General features: G+C 35.7%; 1 protein-coding gene across 5 annotated transcripts in view; it reads left to right on the top strand.

Annotated features, from left to right (window-relative positions):
• Nucleotides 1-25,370, top strand: part of Tnpo1 (transportin 1) — an 83,566-nt gene that overhangs the window by 41,632 nt on the left and 16,564 nt on the right. For all 5 annotated transcript variants that reach the window (XM_074077316.1, XM_074077319.1, XM_074077317.1 and 2 more), the window contains 12 exons: nucleotides 7,001-7,082; nucleotides 8,706-8,828; nucleotides 10,982-11,100; nucleotides 14,227-14,287; nucleotides 14,727-14,895; nucleotides 16,110-16,262; nucleotides 16,776-17,001; nucleotides 18,703-18,874; nucleotides 20,199-20,285; nucleotides 21,580-21,687; nucleotides 21,802-21,960; nucleotides 22,041-22,128. In XM_074077316.1, coding sequence (XP_073933417.1) covers nucleotides 7,001-7,082; nucleotides 8,706-8,828; nucleotides 10,982-11,100; nucleotides 14,227-14,287; nucleotides 14,727-14,895; nucleotides 16,110-16,262; nucleotides 16,776-17,001; nucleotides 18,703-18,874; nucleotides 20,199-20,285; nucleotides 21,580-21,687; nucleotides 21,802-21,960; nucleotides 22,041-22,128 — 1,547 coding nt within the window. The remainder of the gene's footprint in view (nucleotides 1-7,000; nucleotides 7,083-8,705; nucleotides 8,829-10,981; nucleotides 11,101-14,226; nucleotides 14,288-14,726; nucleotides 14,896-16,109; nucleotides 16,263-16,775; nucleotides 17,002-18,702; nucleotides 18,875-20,198; nucleotides 20,286-21,579; nucleotides 21,688-21,801; nucleotides 21,961-22,040; nucleotides 22,129-25,370) is intronic.

The raw sequence follows: 25,370 nt of genomic DNA, 5'->3' as shown, positions 1-25,370 counted from the left end.
AATAGATATATATTTTTGGTAGTATCATAAGCATGAATAGTACATTTTAAAAATAATGTGTTCTTTCTGACATAATTTGTATCTGCTGAGAATTCTCTCCCATTAGTATTCAACTGGTGATGAAAGTGATTTATATACTTCAATTCTAGGAATCTTTTTTGTGACCAATTCTCAGTAATTAAAAGTGAACTCTAGAAAAATCTATAAAAATGTATTCTTGGTAATTGATACACTATTGCATTTGATATATTTCCAGTATACTTGGATCACTATCACGCATACCCCCATCATCGTTTCCTTTCACCCTTCCTCCTCTTTCTGCCCTCTCGCTCAACAGTCTACCTTCTTAACATTCATACCTTTTTATTTTTTTTAGTCTAGATTCCACATATGAGTCTTTGTGAGTCTTTCTTACTTCACTTAACATTATGATCTCAGGTCCATATATTTTCCTGCAAAGGACGTAATTTCATTTTGTAGGCCCGAATAATACTCCATTATGTTGTATATATGCCACACTTCCTTTATCTGTTAAAAATCTGATGATGGGTACCTAGACCAATTTCATAGCTTGTCTGTTGTGAATGGTGCTTCTATAAAAGTGGGTGTGCAGGTATCTCTGTTGTATGCTGGCTTACATTCCCTTAGATATGTGCCCAGGAGTGGTTATAGCAAGATATGTAGCTTTTTGAGGAACTTCCATACTGATTTCCATAGTTGCTGCACTATTTTCCATTCCCACCAGTAGTGTGTAAGGGTTCCTTTTTCCCTCTGCATCCTTACCAGCATTTTTTTGTTTTCTTGAAGATTGCCATTTTGACTAAAATGATGGAATCTTAGTATAATTTGATTTGCTTATTTTTTTCAAATGGCTAAGGACATTGAACATCTCTTCATGTGTTTATAGGCCACTTGTACTTTTGAGAACTATCCATTTCCCCCTTTATTAATTGGGTTATTTGTTCTTTTGGTGCTTAATTTATTTAACTTTATATATTCTGGATATGAACCTCTTTTCCAGTGAATGGCTGGAAAAGATTTTCTGCCACTCTGTAAGCTGTCTCCACACCATGGTAACTGTTTCCTTTGATGTACAGAAGCTCTTTAGTTTATGGCATTGCATTTATCAATTCTTGAGAGCTTGTTTGGAGGTTCTAGTAGGGGAGCGCAGCTTCTTGTATACCCTTGACCAAAGAATGGTCCTCCTCTATCAGGGATGGTCGTTGTCTTCGACCGAGTGCGCAGCTTCGGGAGGGACGCACATGGAGCGGTGAGGGAGGAAGGGGATACCCACCTAGCCAGCCAGATCAGCCAAAGCAACCCTGGCAATCAATGGGATGACAGATGTCGCAGACAGATCGCCCTCACGTCCACGTTTGTCAGTTCTTCCTCTTATTTTCTTATAGTGATTTCAGAGTTTTTACAATTAAGGAAGCTCTTTAATCATTAAAAAAAATTTTTTTTACTGGTTTTACATTTACTTACATGTGTGTACTTATTTGGGCTACCTTCCCCTCCCCCACATCTTTGATCATGTTGAATTAATTTTTGTACATGGTGAGAACTAGGAGTGTAGTTTCGGTCTTCTACATCTGGATATCCAGTTTTCCCAACTCCATTTGTTAAGAGGCTCTCTTTTAGCCAGCATGTTTTGATACCTTTTTCAAGAATCAGATGGCCATGTCTATTGTGGACTTACTTCAGGGCCTTCTATTTCACTGCTTCATGCGTCTCATTTTTTGTGCAATGCTATTTTGTTACCATAGCTCTGTAGTATAATTTGAAGTTAGGTATTGTGATACCTCCAACTTTATTTAACTTGCTTTGGATTGCTGTGGCTGTTTGGGTTCTTTTATGGTCCCATATAAATTTTATGATTTTTTTTTTTCTATTTCTGTGAAGAATGTCATTGGAATTTTGATGGCAGTTGCGTTGGATCTGTAGATTGCTTTTGGTATTGTAGCCACTTTCACAGTATTTTTCTTGTCGATCCATGAACGTGAGAGGTGTTTTCATTTTCTAGTGTCTTCAGTTTCTTTCTTCAGTGTTTTATAGTTTTCGTTGTACAGGTCTTTTCACCTCTTTAGTTAAGTTTATTCCTAGGTCATTGGATTTTTTTTGTTTTTTGAGGCTATTTTAAATAGCATTGTTTTCCTGATTTCTCTCTTGGAATGTTTGTTACTGGTCTGTAAAAAGCTACTGGTCTTTGTATTGTGCTTTGATGGAAGTGTTTGTCAGATCTAAGAATTTTTTGGTAGAGTCCTTAGGTCTTTCCAAAATTGGATCATATAATCCACAACTAGAGGTAGTTTTACTTTTCCTTTCCTATTAGTATTGCTTTTATTTCTTTCTCTTGCCTTATTGCTATAGCTCAGAATTCTGTCTGCTGTGTATTTTAGCTCTGCACTAAACATACTCATCTTTCTGCATTATTTAATATCTCATTGTTTAACTTGTATAGTCTTACTTGCATTTATTTTATACTGAATTTATTCCCATGTTACAAGTTTTAGCTTTTTTAGGGACATCTTTTTCCTTCTTTGCAACCTCCTTTCCTGGTTTAGGAGTAATTTGTTCCTTTTCTGTAAGGATCATCTCTGAGGCAGGAGGAGCTTATTTATGGGTTAATCTGACCATGAGCTCTGTAAGTTTGGTCGTGTGTGTTTTGGGTGCTTTGTTCACCTGGATATGCTCATTGATCAGGGAACCTACATTTTACACCCTTAAGTTCAGCATTACTCTCTGTAATGTTAAACATGTGCAGCAAAAATCCAACCCTTTTTTGGGCCACGGACCCTGTCTTGTCCCACTATTTGGCCTGAGCTTACCTACCAACTCCACTGTTGTAACATCAGAATGGCACACATTGCTTCTTTAAAATGAGATCTTTCAGATTCTTGGTGGCTTTTCAGATATGCATACCTTTGATGGCCTAAGCAGTTTCTCGTGTATTTAAGTGAAGATGAAGATTTGAACCTCTTGATTTACATGGTTTTGTGGGTCAAATGAGTAGCAAACCATTTTCACAGGTCAGGTAACTTACCACTCTTTTTTTTGTGGTGGTACTGGGGTTTGAATTGTGCTTATCAGGCATACACTTTACCACGTAAGCCACACTTCCAGCATTAACTAGTATATTCTTAGAATTTTTTTCCTTCTTAAAATAACGAAGTGTAGAATGAGGCAGTAGAGTATAGTTTTGCATCCACTACAACTTCATCCTTCCCTTGTTTTTCTTTTTAATGTGATGCTGGTGTTTAAACTCAGGGCCTAAGTGCTTTAGTGCTTGCTATGCTGGTGCTATAGTACTTGAGCCATATCCCCAGCCTTTTTTTCTTTTTTTCTTTTGCTTTAGTGATTTCTTTTTCAAATGGGGTCTTGGCATCTGTGCCTGGGTCAGCCTGGAACGGGATCATGCTTCCTACACAGCTGGGATTGCAGACATGCACCAGCATACCTAGCTTTTATTATTGGTTGAGGTGGGAACTCTGGCTGGCTTCAAACCAAAATCTTCCTAGTCTCTCTACCTTCAGAGTAGCTACGATTGCAGGCATGAACCACCTCAGCCAGTCTTCCCTTGAATTTCTCCCATCCAAGTACTAACCAGGCGCGACCCTGCTTAGCTTCCGAGATCAGACAAGATGAGGCGCGTTCAGGGTGGTACTGGCTGTAGACCCTTAAATTTCTTTCGATAATTTTACCACATTCATAGGAAAATTGTGTTATATAGATTGGTACTTAGAATTACATAAATGTCATTGTAGTAAATGTAGTCTGTTGTGATTTTAGTATTATGTTGCTAATATTTATCATGTTGTGTTGCTATAGGTCGTTGGTTTTGACTACTGTGTAATAGTGCCTTGCATGATAGATAATTAGACGTTTCATCTACTTTCCCCTACGGCCTTTGGGTAACTTCTGGGTTTTTGCTACAGTGAATAGTGCTAATACCAAACTTTTCTGAAGAGGTTGCACCAATTTGTACTATTAGCAAGATTTATATGTTCATCATTTGGTATTATCACACATTTTAAATGCTGTTAATCAAATAGACACAGTATCATTGTTGTATTGATAGTGTAGTTTTCTGTCATTAAGAATGTTGAATGTATTGTTACATGCTATTGGCTATACATGTCTTTTGTTTTACTGGATTATTTGTGCTTTTGATACTTACTAGTTTAACGTATTTGGTATCTGTAGGTGTTTGGTTTCAAATAAGGACATCTCCTTTTCCTCCCCCCCACTTTTTTCTTTTTTCAAAGCCAGGGTTTCCCCTTACTGCCCAGCCTAGTCTCAGACTCTTGACCTGGGCTCAGATTGTACCTTAGCTGACCATTATATATGGAATTATACAGGTACATAGGTACCTTCCACTGCACAGGGCTCTAAAGCCAGGAATACACTGTGTTTTCCATTTGAGTACCAGTTTTTTCCTGCTGCATTCATTAAAATAATTCCCCATTGTTTTAAAATCTAACTTGTCATATTCCAGCTTTCATGTAAGTATAGGTTTATTATAGCCCTTCATTTTATGACCATAGCTTTATACTGATTCTGATATATTTTGTAAAAATCTGCAGTTTGGAGGCTTTTAGCAAATTGCAATAAATTTTCAGTTTTTTAAAGTGTGCTCTCGAATATCTCAACTTGGAAGAAATTTTTGATGGTGCTACTATTTTTAAAGTAAACTCATATTCAGTCCCAGAATGAAATGAAGATAATAAAGCATGCAGTTTTACAGGATGTGAATTTGGCACTTGAAATAGCCATAAATAAGAGTTTTGTTTAATAAAATAAGTATTGAAGTAAGGCTAAACAGTATTTGACCTAAAATATGCAGACATTCCAGTATGAAAAATTAGAATTGAAATATTCTCTACTTTGTAATTTGCTCTGAGCTTACTGAATACCTCAAATGCTTCTTTTAAAAAAAAACCTTTTTTTCAAATTTGAAAAATAAGGTCTTAGGCTGTGTGTGATGGTGAACGCCTATAATTCCAGTTAGTAGAGAGACAGAGAGGTAGGAGGATAGCTGTGGCAAAAGTGTAGAGCCCTATCTAATAAACTAAAATCAAAAGGACTGAGGCGTGACTCAAGTGGTAGCGTGCTTGCTTAAGACTAAGTCCCTGAGTTCAATCCCCAGTACCACAAAATGTATATTTTTATATATACATACACACATATATGTAATGTGTATATATAATCATGTACAGGGGAGAGATGAAATTGGAAAAAATTTATTCTTCAGGGAAAAAAGCCATTTACCCATTGTCAGAAAGATACCATTATGAAATCAACATACATGAATATGTACCATGAATAATTGCTCTCCCTTCATTATTATTTAATCATCAAATAATCTATATAAAGAAACTTGGTTTGACTTGATTTTCTTCCTGCAGTACTGGGGATTGAACCTAGGACCTTTGGCATGCTAAGAAAGCACTTTGCACAGCTAATCCTCCAGCTCTTTTGTTTTTCAGGCCAGGTCTCACACCTTTTTACTCAGGCAAACCTTCCAAGTAGTTACCTTCCCAATAACTGGAAATATAGGCATGCACTTCAAAGAAGTTTTGACATTAATTTTATGTGCACAGCCATCCATGGGGTTCCAGGTTTTTCATCTACATTTCTGGCCTAAATTTTTTTCCTTTTCATGGGAAATGGTATTGAGAGGTTACACCTGGACAGTACTGTGCATTTCTCTTCTATATAAACTATAGAATTAGCAAGTGCCATGAAAAACTGTTGAAATTTATATTAGAATCGAGTTGAAACTATAAATCAATTTGGGAGACAAACGTATCTTCATGATATTGATTGCTAAAATTTTTATGCCTATCCTTTTATCAGTCTTGAAATTTTATTGGATATATTCCTAGACACTTAGTTTTTGATAGTGTTATAAATGGTACCTTTTTGGGTTGAATGTTGTAGCTTTAACTTAAAAACTTAAATAATTCCAGCTGTTCTTAACTTTCTAAAAGTTATTTGTGAAATGTTAGTAGTAGGGCCTCTGAAGATTCTTGTTCTAAATTTGAAAACCTCAAAATACTTTTTCTTTCCTGTTGACTTCTGATACCATGGAAGGATTATGAATGAATTAGCAAATCTGAAAAATCACAATGAAGAACATTTAAAGCAGAACAGCAAAGGAAAAGACCCTGAAATATGTTGGCTACAGCACTAGTAGTAATTGAAGTTAAGCAGGAGAACCCCATTATAAAGGAGTGTCCTGAGTAGTTGTCAGCACACACTTGTTGGGCCAAACTCAGCCCATAACCTGCAAAGTAAAAGTGATATTTATATTTTAAAAGATCATTTTTAAAGAGGAGAAAATGAAGATACAGGAGGTCTGATGTGGCCCATGATGCTTAAACAATATTTGCCATTTGTCCTTTCTCAGAAAAAATAGATCAGGTTTTAATTGGAGCAATTTGAACAAGAGTGTAAAATTGTTCACGTGTCAAACAGGTTGTGGTGGGGTTCAGATCAATAAAAGTTGGGGAACCAGTTAGACCCTCTTGCAGTAACCCTCCTAAGAGATCATAGCATCAGATATTTTTCACTTGCTTAGAAACCCTGACACTGCTTTGTAACTTGTGTTTTGCACTTAGTATATCATTCACATTCTTTGTTGATACACAGAGATTTGATTCTTTTTTTTTTTTTTTTTTTTGCTGTACTAGGGCTTGAACTGAGGGCCTTCACCTTGAGCCACTCTACTGCCTTTTGTGTTAGGTATTTTTGAGGTAGGGTCTTGTGAACTATTTGCCCTAGGCTGGCTTCAAACTGTGATCCTCCTGATCTCTGCCTCCTCAGTAACTAGGATTACAGGCTGTGAGCCACCAGCACCTGGCTGATTAATTCTTTTTAGTGGGTGTATATTAGCATGAATATACCATCATTTTTTTATGCAACAATGTTCTTATTAGCTTTTTGGAGACAGAAAATAGTTTCTGTATATTATGTGTTAAATTTTAAACTTTGTTTCTAGGTCTCATGCTGTTGCATGTGTCAATCAGTTTATTATCAGTAGGACTCAAGCTCTGATGTTGCACATTGATTCTTTTATTGAGGTAAGATTTGACCCCTGCCTGTATTTTTGAGGTTAAATATTGTAAACTATTAATATTTAGTTATCTTTATAATATTAAAATGTGATACAGTATGGACTTTTCAGGGGTTTTGTTGTTGATTATTTTTGTTTTGTTTTGGCAGTACTGGGAGTTGAACTCAGGGCCTGTGCCAACTAGGTGGGCAGTCTACCACTTCAGCCATACTACTAGTCCTTTTTGCTTTAGTTATTTTTGAGATAGGGTCTTGCTTTATGCCCCAAGCCAACCTGGACCATGATTCTGTTTGCATCTAGCTGGGGTGATGATGGGTGCATGACTCCATGCCCAGCCATTGGTTGAGATGGGGTCTTGTGAACATTTTGCCCAGGCTGGCCTTGAGCAGTGAACCTCCCAGTCTCTGCCTCCCAAAGAGCTAGGGCTTGAGCCACGGTACCCAGCCTCTAGACTGGTTTTTGTTAGCTGAAAGCAAAAACACTTTTTCTGTTACTAATTTTTCTGCTTATATCACAATACAAACATTGATTCTGAGGATGTGTTTTTCTGCTTATTAATACCTTGATTACTTAAAAAATTGTTTTCCTTACTAAACCATTCAAATTAACTATGAATGTCTCTCTAGAGTTAAACAATGTATAACTATATTTCTGCTTTCTATTATAAAATTAGAAGTGTCAAGGGAAAAATTGATTTTTAAATTTCTAAAAACGCTCTCTGGACTTTTGGATAAAAGCAGAAAGACGAGAGCATAGTTTTTTGACCATGGTCTGTAGGCAGTACAGTTTCTTTTGAAGACCTGCTACTTGGGCTAGAAATGTAGCTCAGTAGTAGAGCACTTGTCTAGCATGCTTGTGACCATGGATTCCACCCAAAAGCCTCTTCAAATCCCAGTTTTCCAAGAGGTGCACCCCAGTACTACAAAACCTGCTGCTTAGTAGTAGCAACTTCAAGGTTCTTTAAGCACTTTGACTTTTATTTCCATCAGATGAAATTTATTTAAATAGTCCATCACTTGCAACCTCTACAAGAAACAGGTTATTCTTGCAGTGGAAACTGTTGGCATAGTGGAGTGAGCGTGGACCTAAGATTACATGGAGGCTAATTTCAAATCTCATACTAGCTTGCGAGTTGCTCCATGAGCTTTCATTTCCTCATCTGCAAAACTGGAATTGTTTAAATTAAACAAAAAAATCTAATGTTCAGTCAGACATTTGTTTTTTAACCTTGTAGAGGAACTTGTTGGGAACATCATACATAACTGTATGGTGTTCAATAGTCAATTTGGTGAGCAGCAGCACTTTGGAATCAGATCATTACTTCTACTACTGGGTGACCCCTGTCTCCTGATTATACAATTTCATTCTTAGAGATCAAAAATTCCCTCAAAACACTGCTGAGTATACAGCCAGAAAGAATGAATGAATCCCTTTTCATCTTTTATTGACACTGTATTCTTATATTTAGTTTTCTTCTTTTAAATTGTAGGTCAATTCATTCTTTTTGTGTTACGCCTTCTTACTGTTTGTTTAAATATCACCAGCTGACAGATCACTTGTTACTGTGTATGAACCTTTTTAACATATTGAAATGTTTTAACTGGAAAAAAATGTGTTTCTTGTGCAATAGAATCTCTTTGCGTTGGCTGGTGATGAAGAACCAGAGGTGCGGAAAAATGTGTGCCGAGCACTTGTGATGTTGCTTGAGGTTCGAATGGACCGTCTGCTTCCTCACATGCACAATATCGTTGAGGTAACTCAGGCACCTTAGAGACTCTCTCCTCATTTTTTCCCCAAGAAAAATGTGAGGCACTAAATGAATAATATCAAACTATAGTTTTAAATTTATGTAGCGCATTTGGGGGACAGTACAAAAATAAGTATGATTGTTTTTAAATTATAAATCTCCTTTATGATGATGTTTTTCTTTTGTGAAATTTAAGATGCTATGGAAGAAGTTATTTAAAGAAGTAGATAACTTTTAATTGGGATAACTAGGAAATACTTAGATTGTGTTTATTAAATGTGTAGGCTAAATGATCAATATTTGGGAAGATTAAGTGCCATATTCTTGGAATAAAGTTCATCTGATTGACATTTGACTTACAAAAATGATAAGATTTCTCACTAGAAAAGACATTGACTATTACAGTTTCAGAGCCATTTAAATTTTTAAAGACTCTTGGTTCCTATACAATTAAAATAATTTTACTAGGAAATTTTAAGTGTCATTCAGTTTAGCCATATTTGTAGGAACGGAATATGTAAGATAATTACTATTAGAATAATATTCTTTAGTCAATAGACGGTTGTGCTGGAGTTAAATTTTACCATCTGTTTTCCCATTGCTAAGTGTAGTCCTACACTAGTAGTAAGTAGCTTTGCAAGTTCTTTAAATGGCGTATTATCTAGAGCCTCCCTTTCACTTCCAAAGTTCCATATTGTGTGGACAAGGAGGATCTTTGAAGAATGGGGGTTAGGATGTGGTAGAAGAAGGCTAACATCCGTGGTGTGCAGCAACTTTTCTCAAAGGAAGGATTGTTGTACAGACAAGATCTGTAGCAACATGAAGTGGAGATGATGTTTTCTATGATGAGTCTATTCTCTGAAGAGTTAGGCAGGATTGGTTAAAAGCTTAGAGAGCTTGTAATTAATCACAAGGTTTTGAAATTATATTACTTGCTAGGTCAAAGTTTGAGGACCTAATTTACATTACATTTCTTCACTCAGCAGTACTCAGTAACATAGAAGTACGACATGATGTGTATGTAGTGGAACAGACCTGTGACAGCTGTTGTGTGCCATACTTTGTCATGTTACATGTTTCAACCCATGAAAGGATGTGTATTAGGAATTCATAAATTGGGCCTGATTCCAGCCCCAGGTACATTAGGAAAACATAGGAGAAAGTTTAGCTTTATATGATCAGAGGACATGATAAAACCATTTTATTAAAAACTATAAATTATAGTCACACTATGAAATGTTACTTCTACTTTCCTCTTTCCAAATTAAAGAGACAAACGTGTAATTTCAATATGTATACTAAACATGTGAAAGTCTATCTACAAGAGACAAGTACTTTTGTTATAAAAAGATTATTTTAAGAATATGATGGAATTCCTAATTTGAGAAGACTTAATATTTGATTATTAACATTCTCATGTCAAGTCTCAGTGATTTTATAAAGTCATTACAGAAACATAATAAATACAGTGAACGCTTTCCCTTGGGCAACATTCTAAAGCAGGTACTCTTAAATGTAGCTGCATTTTAGATCGCCTAGGAGTTTTTTTTTTTTTTTTTTTTTTTAATTAGGATACATTCATTGTACAGGGGGATGCATTATGCCAATTCCAAGTAGGCTTATTTTGAACATTGGTTAGATCACCCCCACCATCTCTCCCGCTCCTCACCCCACTTAAAGCAGTTGCAAGAGGTTTCTTTCTTCTATTTCATAAACATATATGAAGTTCGTCAACCGTTCATCTTCACCTTAAATCCCATTCATCCACCCTCCCCTTCCCCAAATTACCCTCCCAAAACTGTACGTATTTTACAGTCCTGTCTTTCGTTATTAGTATTTAAGTTGGTGTTCAAAGGGATTTCTCATTGTATGCCTGCTGTGAGTATACTTTACTTTGGTCTGTTCAACCCTTCCATTGCTCTCCCTTACCTTTTCCCTCCTACCCCCCATTTTCAACAGCTTTCAATACATACTCTCATATCCTCTACCTTCACAGATGTTAGGTTTCTGATATTTTTGATGCTCTTGTCATTCTAGGAGCCTTTTTTTTTTTTTTTATCATAAAGTCTGTTGAAAGCCATGATAAATTGTCTCATATGGGACTGAGTTCATATTAGTTGCATGGTTTAAACTGATTAATATTAAGATTCTTTTTACAGTACATGCTACAAAGGACCCAAGACCAAGATGAAAATGTGGCTTTAGAAGCCTGTGAATTTTGGCTCACTTTGGCTGAGCAGCCAATATGCAAAGATGTGCTTGTAAGGCATCTTCCTAAGTAAGTGTTCCTGTTTACAAATGCTGCCTTATAATTAAACTTGATTTCTTAACAGTGATTCTTCAAACTTGTGTTTTTATGAAATTCACTTTTCTGCCATCAGGGAGTGAGGTTTTAAAGAAGTCTGACTTAATAGGTTTTCAAAAAGTAATTAACCTGTTTTAAAATTACATAAGGGATAGTTTATTCTGATTACTAATTAATTTTGGATAGTTCATGGTGCAGGACCCTTTTTAATAATCTTAATTTGACCACAAACTCCATGATGGGAGTTTGTTTTTTCTCAAAAATGCTCTCCCATTTGTGATGCTATGAAATTGGTTTTTGTTTTTAGAATTTCTTTCAGCCTGGTCCAATTCCTTTTAAGTGTACAAATTATAAATATACAATATCTCTAATATCAAAATAATAAAAAGAGTTGTTTTACATTACAAAAAAGTAAGCCTTGCTTTTTTCTGAAAGTAAAGTAATATAGGCTCAAAAAGAATATTAAATTGCAGAAAATTTTAAATTTCCTCTTTTTTTTTTAACATTTCATAAACATTTTATTTGTATTTTGGGAGAAGATACACAGTTTCCCAAGAAACACTGATTTTTTTTTTCCCCTCAAACAATAGAAAAAGTTTTTTCTTTCTTCTTTTCTTTTTTTTTAAAAAGAATCTATTATCTTAGAAGAAAACATGTCTCTTCAGCAAACATGTGGCCAATTCAGAGTGGAAGAACCAGTGAAGTAAAAGTTACATATAGGAAATAAGTTCAGCTATCCACACGTTTAGTTCTGTAAGGCCCCAGACAGGCCATCTCAGCTCCACACTGGGTGCAAGCTCACAACTACAGGCTTCTTACCTGTAGGTAATTCTTTAAAAATTTTAGTGAGTATTTACTATCCCGTGTGGATAAATTTGTAATTGACTATTATCTGTGTACACTGTGTAAATATTTTTCTGTGTTGACTATTTAGGGTCGTTTGGATTTATTTAATCCTGAAATGAACATTTCTTTGTTCATAAATGATTATCTCTTTCCGGTAGAATTCCCGGGAGTGGTTTTTACCACGGTTGAAGTTTATGAGCATTTTAATGGTTCTTCGTAAATATTCCAAATTGTTCTCTAGAAAATTTATGTCTGGTTTAGTAATTGTGGAGTCCCATATTTTTTTCCCAGATGACTGTGGTACCTAGATGTTCTCGTTTTCATGTATTCAACTAAGGTCCGTTCCCCCCCCCCCACTCCCCAATAAATTCTTTCCCAGTCAAGAAAGTAGCTCATTTTTCTTCTAGGCAGTCTAGAACTTCCTATGGGTTAAAGTACAAGACAATGTGCTTAATGGATTTTTTTTTCTCTAGGAAATTCATGTATTAATTATTCTCATCTCTAATTTGTGATGCCATTTTTATATTTTGGGGTCTTGCTTGTAGGGTCACTTAACTCTTGAAAGTCATAAACATTCTTATAAAAACTATAGAACTATTTAATGAAAACCTGAGCAGATGTTTTGTCATACTAATGCAATCTGAACATTCTTAAAATGGGCAGAAATTTGGTAACAAAGTAAGAGACAAGTACCTCATTTTCTGTGCTAATTAGTACAAACATTAAATAACTCAAGCCAGTCATAACTGAATTTTAATTCCTGTCTTCCCTACTACTGTTTGGGAGCCTTTTTTTCTTTTTCAGTAGTGGGGTTAACTCAGGTCTGGGAGCCATTTTTATATATAAAACAGGACTGCTTTTATTTTTTTAGATGATGCATTGACACAGTTGGAGAATATTAACATCAATAAGAAATGTGATAAAAGAACTTGTTTTCTTAGCTCTTTTAACCAGACTTGCTTAAGCTGAGCAGAAAAAAGTTTGCTTAAGAATTAAAATATACTATATATATGAAGCCTATCAATATTAACTCTTTGAAACACTAATATAACAAGGATAATCGGTTTCTAGACTAGATAGTGTTATTTTCTGTTTTTCAACCAGTGTTGTACTATTTTCATTTTTGAGCATTTAGTAATGTGCTTTGTTCTATGGTAGAAAAGTTCCTCATTTGCTTTTCCACCAAATTTTTTTGTCTTTTTCTCACCTTTATTCTCAATATCCTATAGGACTGTTGTATGGATTATCCATGTAAAATAACCCAGTGCCTAGCATGTATTTAAGTTCTTAACATTTGTTGCATTAAAAACTCTTGCTTCTAATGGCTACTATTGGCGCCAGAAAAAAGCTGCTTAATAATTAGACCTGTTCAAAAATAACGATCTGCCCAATGACTGTTCAGACATACGATAGATTGCCACGTGGTCATACTTAACACCCATATCTCACTTTGCAAGCTTATGCTCTTACTTGACTAGCTTTATTAGTTCCATATTTCCTGCAAACTTCATTAGAACCTAACTGCCACCTGATGCCAGGGCCCTTGACTTTTTCTCTCAATTTCAGATTTTTTTTCTTCTATTTGATAACCATAATCACAAAACAGCCATCTTCTTCATAAAACTTCCAGATATCCCTTATCTTTCTCCTCTACTCTGGAGTATTGGGTTATTTTCCTCCTCTACTTCTTTAAACATGCTGTTGTGTACTGTTGGAGAAAATTACACCTCTGGGGGCATTGTTGACTGTAGAAATTTGTGAACTTCACTGTCTGCCAACACTTGCTCCAAATCAGCCTTTATCTTCCATTCACTAGAGCAACTGTGTTAAATCTTTATCACACATCTGAAGTTCTTTACATTGACATTGACAACTTCTATTTTATAAGGAAAATGTAACCCTTCATCTTGTCCCAAAACTTACCAATAGATTTTCATGTGAGTTTTCCTCTTCCTAGCCTTTCTTGCTACTTAAGGTCTGGATAGCAAATTACTATTAAGCTTTCTTTTGGAGAACTTGAGAGGGCTTTGAGCATAAAAGTTTGGCTGGCTTGTACTTCTTAGATCCCCAATTTTAAGTCTTGTTTGCTTCCTTTTTCCCTGTTAGTATTCCTTACTTAATGAAGGCAGGCTGAATACCCAAAGACAGTATCACTAGTGCTTGTCTCATTGGTTTTATTAGTATATATATAAAGTTAAGACTTACTCAGTTGAGATGTTTAGATCTTTGTTTCATGGATTGATTTCTTTATAGGTTGATTCCTGTGTTAGTGAATGGCATGAAGTACTCAGATATAGATATTATCCTACTGAAGGTAAGAAAACTGTTTTCTGACGAATAGGGAGATGGTTGATAACCTATGTTGACTTAGTAAATCTTTGAATTTGGCCAAAAGGACACTTATGATTTATTTAGAACAGAAAATATGTAATCATTAGGCTTCCTGTTCCATATAATAAGCTTACAGAAGTTCAAAGCTAGAGCAAGCATAATGAACATAGGTGGTAATAAATTCTAGCTTAATTGGTACTAGCTAGTGACAATAAGGACGGTTATCATTAGTTTACCCTTGACTTAAACTATTTGGAGTTGATTTTAAATATGTTGATCTTGATCTGAATTTGATTCAGATACACTTAGATTATCCCAGCTTATTGTGCAGTTGGAAGGGCTGGATATGCTGACAGTTGTTAAATTCTATTAGCTTATATTAATGTCATTAAGAATGTCTTTTTTAAATTTAAAAAAAATAGGGTGATGTTGAAGAAGACGAAACAATTCCTGATAGTGAGCAGGATATAAGGCCACGTTTTCATCGATCAAGGACAGTGGCTCAGCAGCATGATGAAGATGGAATTGAAGAGGAAGATGATGAAGATGATGAAATCGATGATGATGATACAATTTCTGACTGGAATCTAAGTAAGTCAGAGACTGAAAAGCACACTTGGCTACTTTGGAACATTTTATAGGAATATGCCTATATTGCAGCACTTAGGAGATTGAGGCAGGAAAATAGTTCCAGGACCATCCAGACTACATAGTGAAACCCTTCTTGAACAGCTGGGTTTGGTGATGTACACGTGCAATCCCCGCACTTGGGAGGCTAAGTCAGGAGGATCATGAGTTCAAGGCCAACCTGAGCAAAGTTGGTGCAAGACCCTATCTGAAAAACTAAAAGCAAAAAGGCATGCTCAAGTGATTTGGGAGGCCCTGAGTTTAATCCCCAGTGGCAAAAGGTAGAGAGAGGGCAGAGTGCACGTTAAGAGGTAGAGCACTGGCTGAGCATGTATGAGGCGCTGGGTTCAAACACCAGTACTGCCAAAAAAGGGTCGGGGTCGGGGATTTTTTTTTTTTTTCTTTTTGGTGGAATGGTGGAAGTAGGGTTTGAACTCAGGGCCTGTGCTTGCCTAGCAAGGGCTCTACCACTTTGAGCCATACCTGCAGCCCTTTTTGCTTTATAATTAGTAAGGTCTAACTTTTTGCTCCAGCCAGCCTAAGACTTTGCTTCTCCTACTTTGTCCTCTTCTGTAGTTGGGATTACAGAAATGTACCACCATGCCCAGCTAGTTTGTTGAGATGGAGATCTCACTAAATTTTTTTCCCAGGCTACCCTTGAACTACAATCTCAAGTAGTTTGGATTATAGATGTGAGCCACTGCACCTGGCCATGTAAAGAATATTTTCTGGCATATTTTGTGCTTTATGTAGTGGTGAGTTTTATTCAATTTATGTGCCTGACTTCCAGCTAAGTAATTGCATTCTTGATTCTAAATGATCTACCCTAGAAATATTAGGTAGAACTGAAAAATGAGTATATTTTGCTGTACGACTGTGACAGAAAGAATCCTATTTTGGAAGCACTGAATTGAGTAAACAGTGTTTTAATTTTTCTATGTAGACAAAAGAATTCTACTCTGGCACTGATGTACAGAGTAGAATGTCTTCATGATGGATTGTTAATTCTTTGTCATAACAATGTTTTCAGTAGAATTTTTGTGTGACTACCTCCTATTGAATTTTTACTTTAAAACTATAAAATATGAGTAGAGCATTATACATACAATAAATACTCAATATACAGTTCACTTATAATAGAAGTTAAAGCGCTATTGTTTCATGAACTACTCCTTTAGGAAAATGCTCTGCAGCTGCCCTAGACGTGCTTGCAAATGTGTATCGCGATGAGCTGCTGCCACATATTTTGCCACTTCTGAAAGAATTGCTTTTCCATCATGAATGGGTTGTGAAGGAATCAGGCATCTTGGTTTTAGGAGCAATTGCTGAAGGTAAGTCCAGTTTGAATTGTAAAGTTCTTAATAGGCCCTAATAAGACTAGGCTCCTTGAATAATTGTTCCATGGTCAGCTAAGATTCACTCTGAAGTCATGTACTCTTAAATTCTTGTTCTCTTGTAATGCCAGTGTGGGGGTAGACAAGACTCGTCCATGTTAACCTTGAAAGGGATGATTGAATCTACTACTATAGGATAAGTTTCTACATAATCATAGGTTTACTCCTAACCCCATCCAGATATTTTACAGATGTTTTTGTTGGAGTAAAGGGAACAGAATGATATAAAATAGCTTTATTCCCTAGAAAAGTTTAGGAAACATGATTAAGCAAGAGTGTCACCATCCTCTAGAAAGGGTTATTATTGATCCTGTCTTGTCTATAAATCTCTCTCTAAAAGAAATTAAAGTATTTTACAGGCATTTCTGAAAGCCATCATTTTTGTAGCAAAGGTACTGTATTCATAGGAATACAGTGAACTCCAATTTCAGTTGTTATTATTTTTTCTAGGTTGCATGCAGGGCATGATTCCATACCTGCCTGAGCTCATTCCTCACCTTATTCAGTGCCTCTCTGATAAAAAGGCTCTTGTGCGTTCCATAACATGCTGGACTCTTAGCCGCTATGCACACTGGGTAGTCAGCCAGCCACCGGACACATACCTGAAGCCATTAATGACAGAATTGCTAAAACGTATCCTGGATAGCAACAAGAGAGTACAAGAAGCTGCCTGCAGGTGGGACAAATTCATAACATAGACGTATGAGAATTGGTAATCCAGTGAGATAAATGATGGAATACTGGTACTGAGTCATTTATGGAATATTTCACAACAGAACTTTCCAGCTCTGACAGAAAGTTTAGTTTTCTCTGCTTTTTCTTGGTAAAGTTTTTACGGGACTGATCTGTAGCTTTGGTGTTTGTGCATTAGCATATTTTACACATTTCATTTGACTTTATTTACAGCTTTTATCTAATGATTTTGTGAATCAAAATGTGCTTTTAACTGGACAGCAGTCTCTGTTTTTCTTAACTCATTCTTTTTCCACTCAATGGCTAATAACAGTAGAAGATGTTATCTTTCACTGAGTTCCCTCAAACAACAGAGATGGTGGTGTCAGACCTGCTCTTAAGAGAGTAACAAAAATTTGAGCGGATTTACATCCTTAGTCTACAGGTCAATTTGTATAACTCCACAGACATTCTATGTTTTGTTACTGACCAGCTATGATTCTTAGTGCTTAGTGGATCTGTGCCAGTAGCTGTTCTGTTAATTGGGTTTGAGGCTGTCTCTTTATCAGACTAAGAGTTGCTTTCATTGCTGCAGTATTTGTTTCCTGGAGCAAGGTTTTATATTCTAAAAGGACTGGCAGGCCTTAGATTTAACTCTTAACCTTGTCAAACAGGATTGCTTTTACCATTCACTTTTAATGGGAATACATAACTGTTGAAAAGAGGGAGATGAATTTAAGTTGGGCCTTACTATATTTAAGGCAGTAATATCTAGAAGAGTTCTAATTTTTAATGAGATGGGAAAATGTTGACAAGGAGGATATGGTGATTAATAACTGAATCTTTTTTTGAAGTTGAGGGAAGACAGATTTCTTTTCCCTGTAGTTCTTTCATTTTCTTTATTTTAAAGCTACTAATTGTTAAACACTTAATAAATGAGTTTATAGTCCCTGCCATCTTGAAACTTATAGGCTAATAGGAAATGATAAAGAACTGTATGATTATAATTTATGGCAGGTGCTATGAAAGAAATGGACAAGTTGTTTAGAATGCTAATGAATGATATTTTTGTTAACATGTGGCTTAAGCCGATCATTTTTAGGGAGCTCCAAATTGGGTAAACAGAAGATAAACACATTGTTTTAGAAATTAAGAACTAGAGGGACTGGACTATAGAGTTAAGACAAATTTAGGTTTTAAATAGAAATAATTTCATTTATAGTAACACTTAAAAGTAGGGCTTGGAGAACATTTGAGGAGGGGTGAGTGACTCTGGTATATTCTTACACATCTGATACATATGAAATATTACAGTATTTCTGCCATTTTGTAGCCCCTGATAATGCATGATAAAGGTATGGTGTAGGTAGAACTTAGCCATTCTAATTCTGATTTCAGTCTATGCTTGTTCATCGCAGCACTCTGATTATATAAACAGTAAGTAAGAAATAACTTGTTGAATGAGTAAACACCAACAACATTATAGTTTCAGATTTTACCATTGCAGTTAAGCAGATGCCCAGGGTGACAGCCTCTTGGAAAGGAATGAGAGCTAAGAAATGGGAAAGAAATGTAAAAAGTAAGCATCTAATGTGATGGGGCAAGGACATTAAGTGTCCTGTTAATAATAGGCTGAGTGTCATGGCTCCTGTAAGCTGTTCCTTTTATACAACAACAAATATTTACTGTTTCTTAAATTTTTTAGTGCCTTTGCTACACTAGAAGAGGAGGCTTGTACAGAACTTGTTCCTTACCTTGCTTATATACTTGATACACTGGTCTTCGCATTTAGTAAATACCAGCATAAGAATCTGCTCATTCTTTATGATGCCATAGGAACATTAGCAGATTCAGTCGGGCATCATTTAAACAAACCTGTAAGTATCCATTGAACAACTACTATAGGAAAAAAATATGTTGCATAAGCTATAACCAGTAGATAAGCATGGGGGGAAGACTTTGGTTGATATGAAGTTAGTTTTTGCTACTTTAAAAATACAAATCTAAGCATATGTTTAGTGTAGAAGTTATACCAGCATCTCTTGAATATACCAACAGTTTTCAGAGTAAGAAGAGGAAAGGGGATGAACATTTTATACTCTGAATTTTACTTTTACTGAATCCCATGTGTTTTTGTATCTACCACCATACATAAACACCACAGCCTTAAAGTGTTCCTCTAGATATTATGACTTCTGTTCATAGTGTACCATTTATGGGCATATACTGTATAAAATATTTAGAAATTGGGGCAGTAAGTTAAAAGTGCTAAATAGTAGCACAGAAGAAGTGACATGTCTGTAGTGTAGCATATCAGAGGCAAATGGGTTTGTTTGAAGAGGATTTAAGTGATAATAGAATTTTAATATAGCTTGAAATTCCCTGCTGAAGAATAGAAAAATGATTTAATATAAAATTATAAAAAGTCTTAAGGCATGTTTGATTTTTAAATTACACTTAAAATTTCTTGGAAAACAGTTAAGTTGTGTTGGTTTTGGTTTGGTTTGGAGGGTGGATTGTTTTTAGAGTCGATACTACCTATTTACATGATTATTGTGACTATTTACTGGTTTTTATGAATTATTCTTCAGTTTAACTAGTGACTATGAATCCTTTTCCTCCATATTCCTCTTTAAGTTACCTAAAGCACTAGCTATTTTACATGTTACAGGTCCCAGGACTAAAAAAATTCTGATAACTGGAAAGTAAAACTTACATTGTTCTTGATTGCGATTTAATAAGTATATTTGTACATTTTGATGTGGTGATGTATCACGTGACTCACATTTTGCTTCAGAGAGGATGTTTATATACATACACAAAACATGACTTTAAAAATAGACATGTAAGTAAAATAAAGTCAAAAAGAAAGGAAAATTTTCAAAGAGACTATGAAGAGCAAAACACGGGTTTTAAAATTCCTTCTGTAAAGGAAGGAGGAGGGATAAAGGAGAATCAGTGATGGAGGAAGTGGGTTCAACTCTGATACTTTTATAAATGTCACAGTGTACCCCTAGTACAACAATAATATCATTAAAAAAAAAGAAAAAGAAACTTTACCTTTTATGGGCAAATTAAAAAGAAATTCCTTCTGTAAAGATTTTTACACAATTGCTCTAAATGGGTTCTAATTATAGATTCAAAATGGACTTGTTTACACATGATAGTAGAGCGTTATATGCTTTTCATTATTGTAAATAGGAATATATTCAGATGCTGATGCCTCCATTGATCCAGAAATGGAACATGTTAAAGGATGAAGATAAAGATCTCTTCCCTTTACTTGAGGTATGCTAGACTGGGTTGGTAATATTTAATCTCAGAATGTATGTCATCAAAAATCCAAAATGGGTGTGTTTGATAACATTAATACATTGATATTCAGAACCATTTCTATTAAATGCTGAATAAATACTTCTTACTTGAATTACGAAATATCTGTACTAAGAAAAATGTTAAATAGAAAAAGTATATAATGAACATAAGCTTTTTTAAAAAATACAAAGGATTTTACTATACATGTAGATCTCTAGTCTGCTGTTTATAATAAATTTGTAAGAAATCATTTTAAATTCTTTTATATGTTATCTGTGTTACTATTCACATGTGTGAAGTAGAACTGGGAGTTGGTGCAAGTGAAAAGGGATTTCATTTGTATCTTTTTCTAATTTGAAATTTTTTATTTATTTATATATTTATTTTGGCAGTACTGGGGCTTGAACTCAGGGCCTCCACCTTGAGCCACTCCACCCGTCCTTTTTTTGGTTTTGGTGATGGGGTTTTGTTTTGCTTTGTTTGAGATAGAGTCTCATGGAGATATTTCCCCGGGCTGGCTTTGTACCCCTGTCCTCCTGATCTCTTGTTTCCTGAGTAGGTAGCATTATAGGTGTGAGCCACCGGTGCCTGGCTATATGATTTTTAATATGAGATGTAGCAGCCTAAACCTATTTGAATTGATATTGATAGACCAGTTTAGTTATTTCCATTCTGTTTCCTCTGTTATTTCAAGGGTCACCAACTTTTGCCATGGAATGTTTGTAGCCAGAGAAGTGAAACTTTTGGCCCAAGAAAAGAATTTTATTTGTATATGCATATGTTGTCCCTTGGTATCTATGGGGGATTGGTTCCAGGACATGCCCTCCCCATACCAAAATCTGTAGGTGCTCAAATTCCTCACATAGAATAGCGTAATATTTGCATATTATGTACACACATCTCTTGTGTATGTCACATCTCTAGATTATATAATACACAATGCATTATAATACATAATACAGTGTAAATGCTATGTAAATAGTTACTATAAAATATTGTTTAGGGAATGATGAGAAAAAAATTTGTGCATGTTGAGTGTAGGTCAGTACAAATTTTTTTTTCCTTTCTAAATATCTCCTGATAGTCGACTCCACAGGGTACAGCGTCATGCGTACATACGTACACTTTTAAGCAGGGGCTCAGGATGTGTTCCAGAAAGCCACCTGTGCCACTGACTGGGATGGGAGTGTAAATGTATCAGTCAGATCTGAGGAGTAAAATTGGCTGTAGAGGCTCTTCTTCTCAGTACACTCTCTATTCTTTCTAGTGCCTGTCTTCAGTTGCCACAGCCCTGCAGTCTGGCTTCCTTCCATACTGTGAACCTGTGTATCAGCGTTGTGTAAACCTAGTACAGAAGACTCTTGCACAAGCTATGGTATTTTTTTAAATATCTTTCCCTTAACATAAATATTTTTCTGAACATAGCACAACATGTACAAACTTTTTCAATAATTGACTAAAAGTAAAACTTGAACTTTTAAAATTTCAGCTGAACAATGCTCAGCCAGATCAATATGAGGCTCCAGATAAAGATTTTATGATAGTGGCTCTTGATTTACTCAGTGGCCTGGCAGAAGGACTGGGAGGCAACATTGAACAGCTGGTAGCCCGAAGTAACATCCTAACACTAATGTATCAGTGCATGCAGGTAAGACTTGAAAGATCAAAAGGAATTGGAACCTGATTCTTTATGTCATGTTGGAATTAATTTCTTCTTATTTCTTTTAGGATAAGATGCCAGAAGTTCGACAGAGTTCCTTTGCCCTGTTAGGTGACCTGACTAAAGCTTGCTTTCAGCATGTTAAGCCTTGTATAGGTATGAGTATTTTCTACTATCAGTGTGGTTTTCTCAGTTTTTTTTTACAGTGTACATTTTACTGCTGGTTAAAGAAAAATTGCTGTAGTAAAAGCAGACAAGATGTGGGGAGTCCCTGTTGCTTCTCTGAGGGAAGTTTGAATAATGTCGATTGAGAGTGTAGGATGTGCCCACTCAGAACTGTGTGCTAGATATTTTGATAGCTAGCCTCCTTTTTCATAGAAGTATCCAGAAATAGTAAATACCAGCTTTTCTTCTCTAATACACCAGCATTATTTTTCAGATATCATAGAATACTTCAAATAAGTACTGCTTTTAAAGAAATGTTTTGTTTCTATTCAATAGTGTAGAACTTATCCTGGACTTTTGTGAAGACAAGGAAGCAATTCCTTGTGCACTGGAACCTGTATTGATGTCAAACCCATGAGTTAAATGTCTTGGGTTTTTTTTTTCCTTCCTTTCTATATTTCAACTTTTTTGATTATAATTATTTTAAATGTTTCATTTAAACCTTAATTTATCACATTGACTTAAATGATTTTCATTTGATAAAATTGTGCTTTTGAATCATAACTGTATTTCTGGACTTACATAAACACTAATGTTACGATATATTAGGAACCATTAAGTTTTAAACATAATTACTCAAAAAGCATAATGAATTCTTATACTATGAGAAGCTGGTTAGACAAATAGTTATCACCTAATTATAGTTTGGGGGCTTTAAATTTACATGAAAAGATGTAATTATTTAAGTTTTTATTACAAAAATTTTTTGAGGCATACAGAAATAGAAAAAAGCGTAACAGACCCTTTGTATCCCAGCTTCGGCTATTGCTAGTACATGTCAAATCGTGTTTCCCTCGTACTGCTACCACAGGCACAAAGACCCCAGATACTTTTAAAATGTTAGTGTTTCAGCACATAGCTCCAAATCTTTCTTTGAATTGTTTTTGTTAAAGAAATCAGGTTTCCCAGGTACTTTTTTTTTTTTGGCAGTACTGGGGCTTGAACTCAGGCCCTACACCTTCAACAACTTCGCCAGCCCTTTCTTGCAAAGGGTTTTCTTGAGGTAGGGTCTCACGAACTATTTGCCTGGGCTGGCTTCAAACCGCTATCGTTCTGATCTCTTCTGTGTAGCTAGGATTACACACATGAGCCACCAGCGCCCATCTCCAAGTTCTGAATTGTACTGATTACATCTCTGATGTCATTTAACATGTTCCTCAGTCCTTTGCATTTTCTGTAAACTGGCATTGGGTCTAGAGACTTAGGTTAGTGAGATTCCAGTTCTGTTTTTCTTTTTAAAGATTTATAGTTGGTTTTGTGTTTGGGAGAGGTTGTGTTGATTTTTGTAGGTTTTATTTTTGTTTTGTGGTACTGGGGTTTGAACTCTGGGCCTTGTGCTTAACCAGGCTAGCACTCTGCCACATAAGCCATGCCTCAATGCTTTCATTTATTTCTCAGATAGGGTCTTGGCTTTTGCCTAATGCCAGCCTCAGACCATGGTCCTCCTTTTATGCCTCCCATGTAGCTGGGATTCACTCAGCTTGTTTTTGAGATAGGTTCTCAACTATATCTTACCTGGTCTGGTCTTCCTTGATCCAGTATCCTCCCATCTCTACAACCTGCATAGCTAGGGTTACAGGTGAACATCACTAATCTGGTGGCTTTGTGGGTTTGGTCTTTTTGGGTTTTTTGGGGGGTTTTTTTTGTTGTTTTTTTTTTTTGTTTGTTTTTTGTTTTTTTTTTTTTGCTTTTTGCTTTTTATTTTCAGTACTGGGGTTTTAACTCCGGGCCTACACTTGAGCCACTCTCCCAACCCTTTTTTGTTGTCGGTTTTCTCGAGACAGTGTCTCATGAACTATTTGTTGAGGCTGGCTTCAAACTTCTATCCTCCTGATCTTTGCCTTCTGAGTAGCTAGGATTACAGGCATGAGCCACTGGGGTACAGCTTTTTGTGTGCTTTCTTAAGGAGATAATGGCATTTAGTCATTGAGGTTTTTTTTTTTTCCCTAATGTTACCAGTCATGCTGATTATTATCTAGAATAGTGGTTCTCAACTGGGTGCAGTTTTGCTCTCTGGGAAATATTTGTCAACATCTAGAAGCATTTTCTTTACCATTGCAGGTAGAGACAGAGTGTTCCTGAATACTCCACAGTGTATGAGCTAAATGTCCTATAATTCATTCTTTCCCCTCCCCCACAACTAATCTTAGCCAACTAATATTGCCAAAATTGAGAGACAGCTAACTTGGGTCCATGCCTTGGTCAGTTTTCTGCTGCTCTGCTCTAACAGAATAACACAGACTGAGTAAATCATAAACAATAGGTGTTTATTTGGCTTATGGTTTTGGAGACTGGCAAGTCCAATATCCAATATGTTGCTGCAACATAGCATAGTGGAAGGGATCATGGTAAGAAGTGTACATGAAGGGCTCTGGTGAGCATCATTCTTTTATCAGGAGTCTACTCCCACAGTAAGAACCTCATGAGGGCAAAGCCCTTATAATCTAATCAGTGTTGTCATAGTGGAATAGAATTTTAAATATGTTTTGGAGGGGACATTCAAGCCATAGCAATCCATCAATTTATTAGGGGTTAAAAATGTATGATACTCTGATTCTTAATTTAAAGAAACACTTTGCATATCAATAAATTGCTACCGTGCCATTCGACTTAGAAGAGATGTGAACAATTACTTGATGTTTTACCTTTATTTACTAATGTTCCCTCCCCACAAAAAAAGTTGATTCCCAACATCATCTAAAGGTATCTTTTGCATTTCAGTGGTTTTGATGTTTGGTTTTTGCCTTTGAGTGTTACTAATGATGTTTGAGATGCCATACTACTAGTGGTGGCACTTTAATCAAGCTACCTCCTGGGTCCTTTTCTTTTATGACAGGGTAGCCCCAGCCTGTTTTGTGCATTTCCAGCCTTAACCGATAAGAAATTTTTTCTCTGAGAGAACTCATTCTTTATAGTGGAAAATTCAAATTAAAGCAAATATTGTTAGCCCCTTTAAAAATGTTTATAATATAGTTGCCTATTTTTTCATCAGCCTTTTTTTTTTTTTTGGTGGTACTGGGGTACTGGGGGCTATTCTACTAGCCCTTTTTTTCGTCAGTTTTACAATTGATGTGGCAATGTTTTATTTATTGCCTAGATTTCAGTTTCTCCCTAGATTTCCTTTAAAATGCATAGACTGCAAATGAAAGTGTTCTACATAGTGTTAACTTTTT

The sequence above is a fragment of the Castor canadensis genome, chromosome 6 (genome assembly GCF_047511655.1).
Source record: "Castor canadensis chromosome 6, mCasCan1.hap1v2, whole genome shotgun sequence".
Taxonomy (NCBI): domain Eukaryota; kingdom Metazoa; phylum Chordata; class Mammalia; order Rodentia; family Castoridae; genus Castor; species Castor canadensis.
Note: the sequence above shows the minus strand (reverse complement) of the source record. Positions and strands in the feature narration are given on the sequence as shown.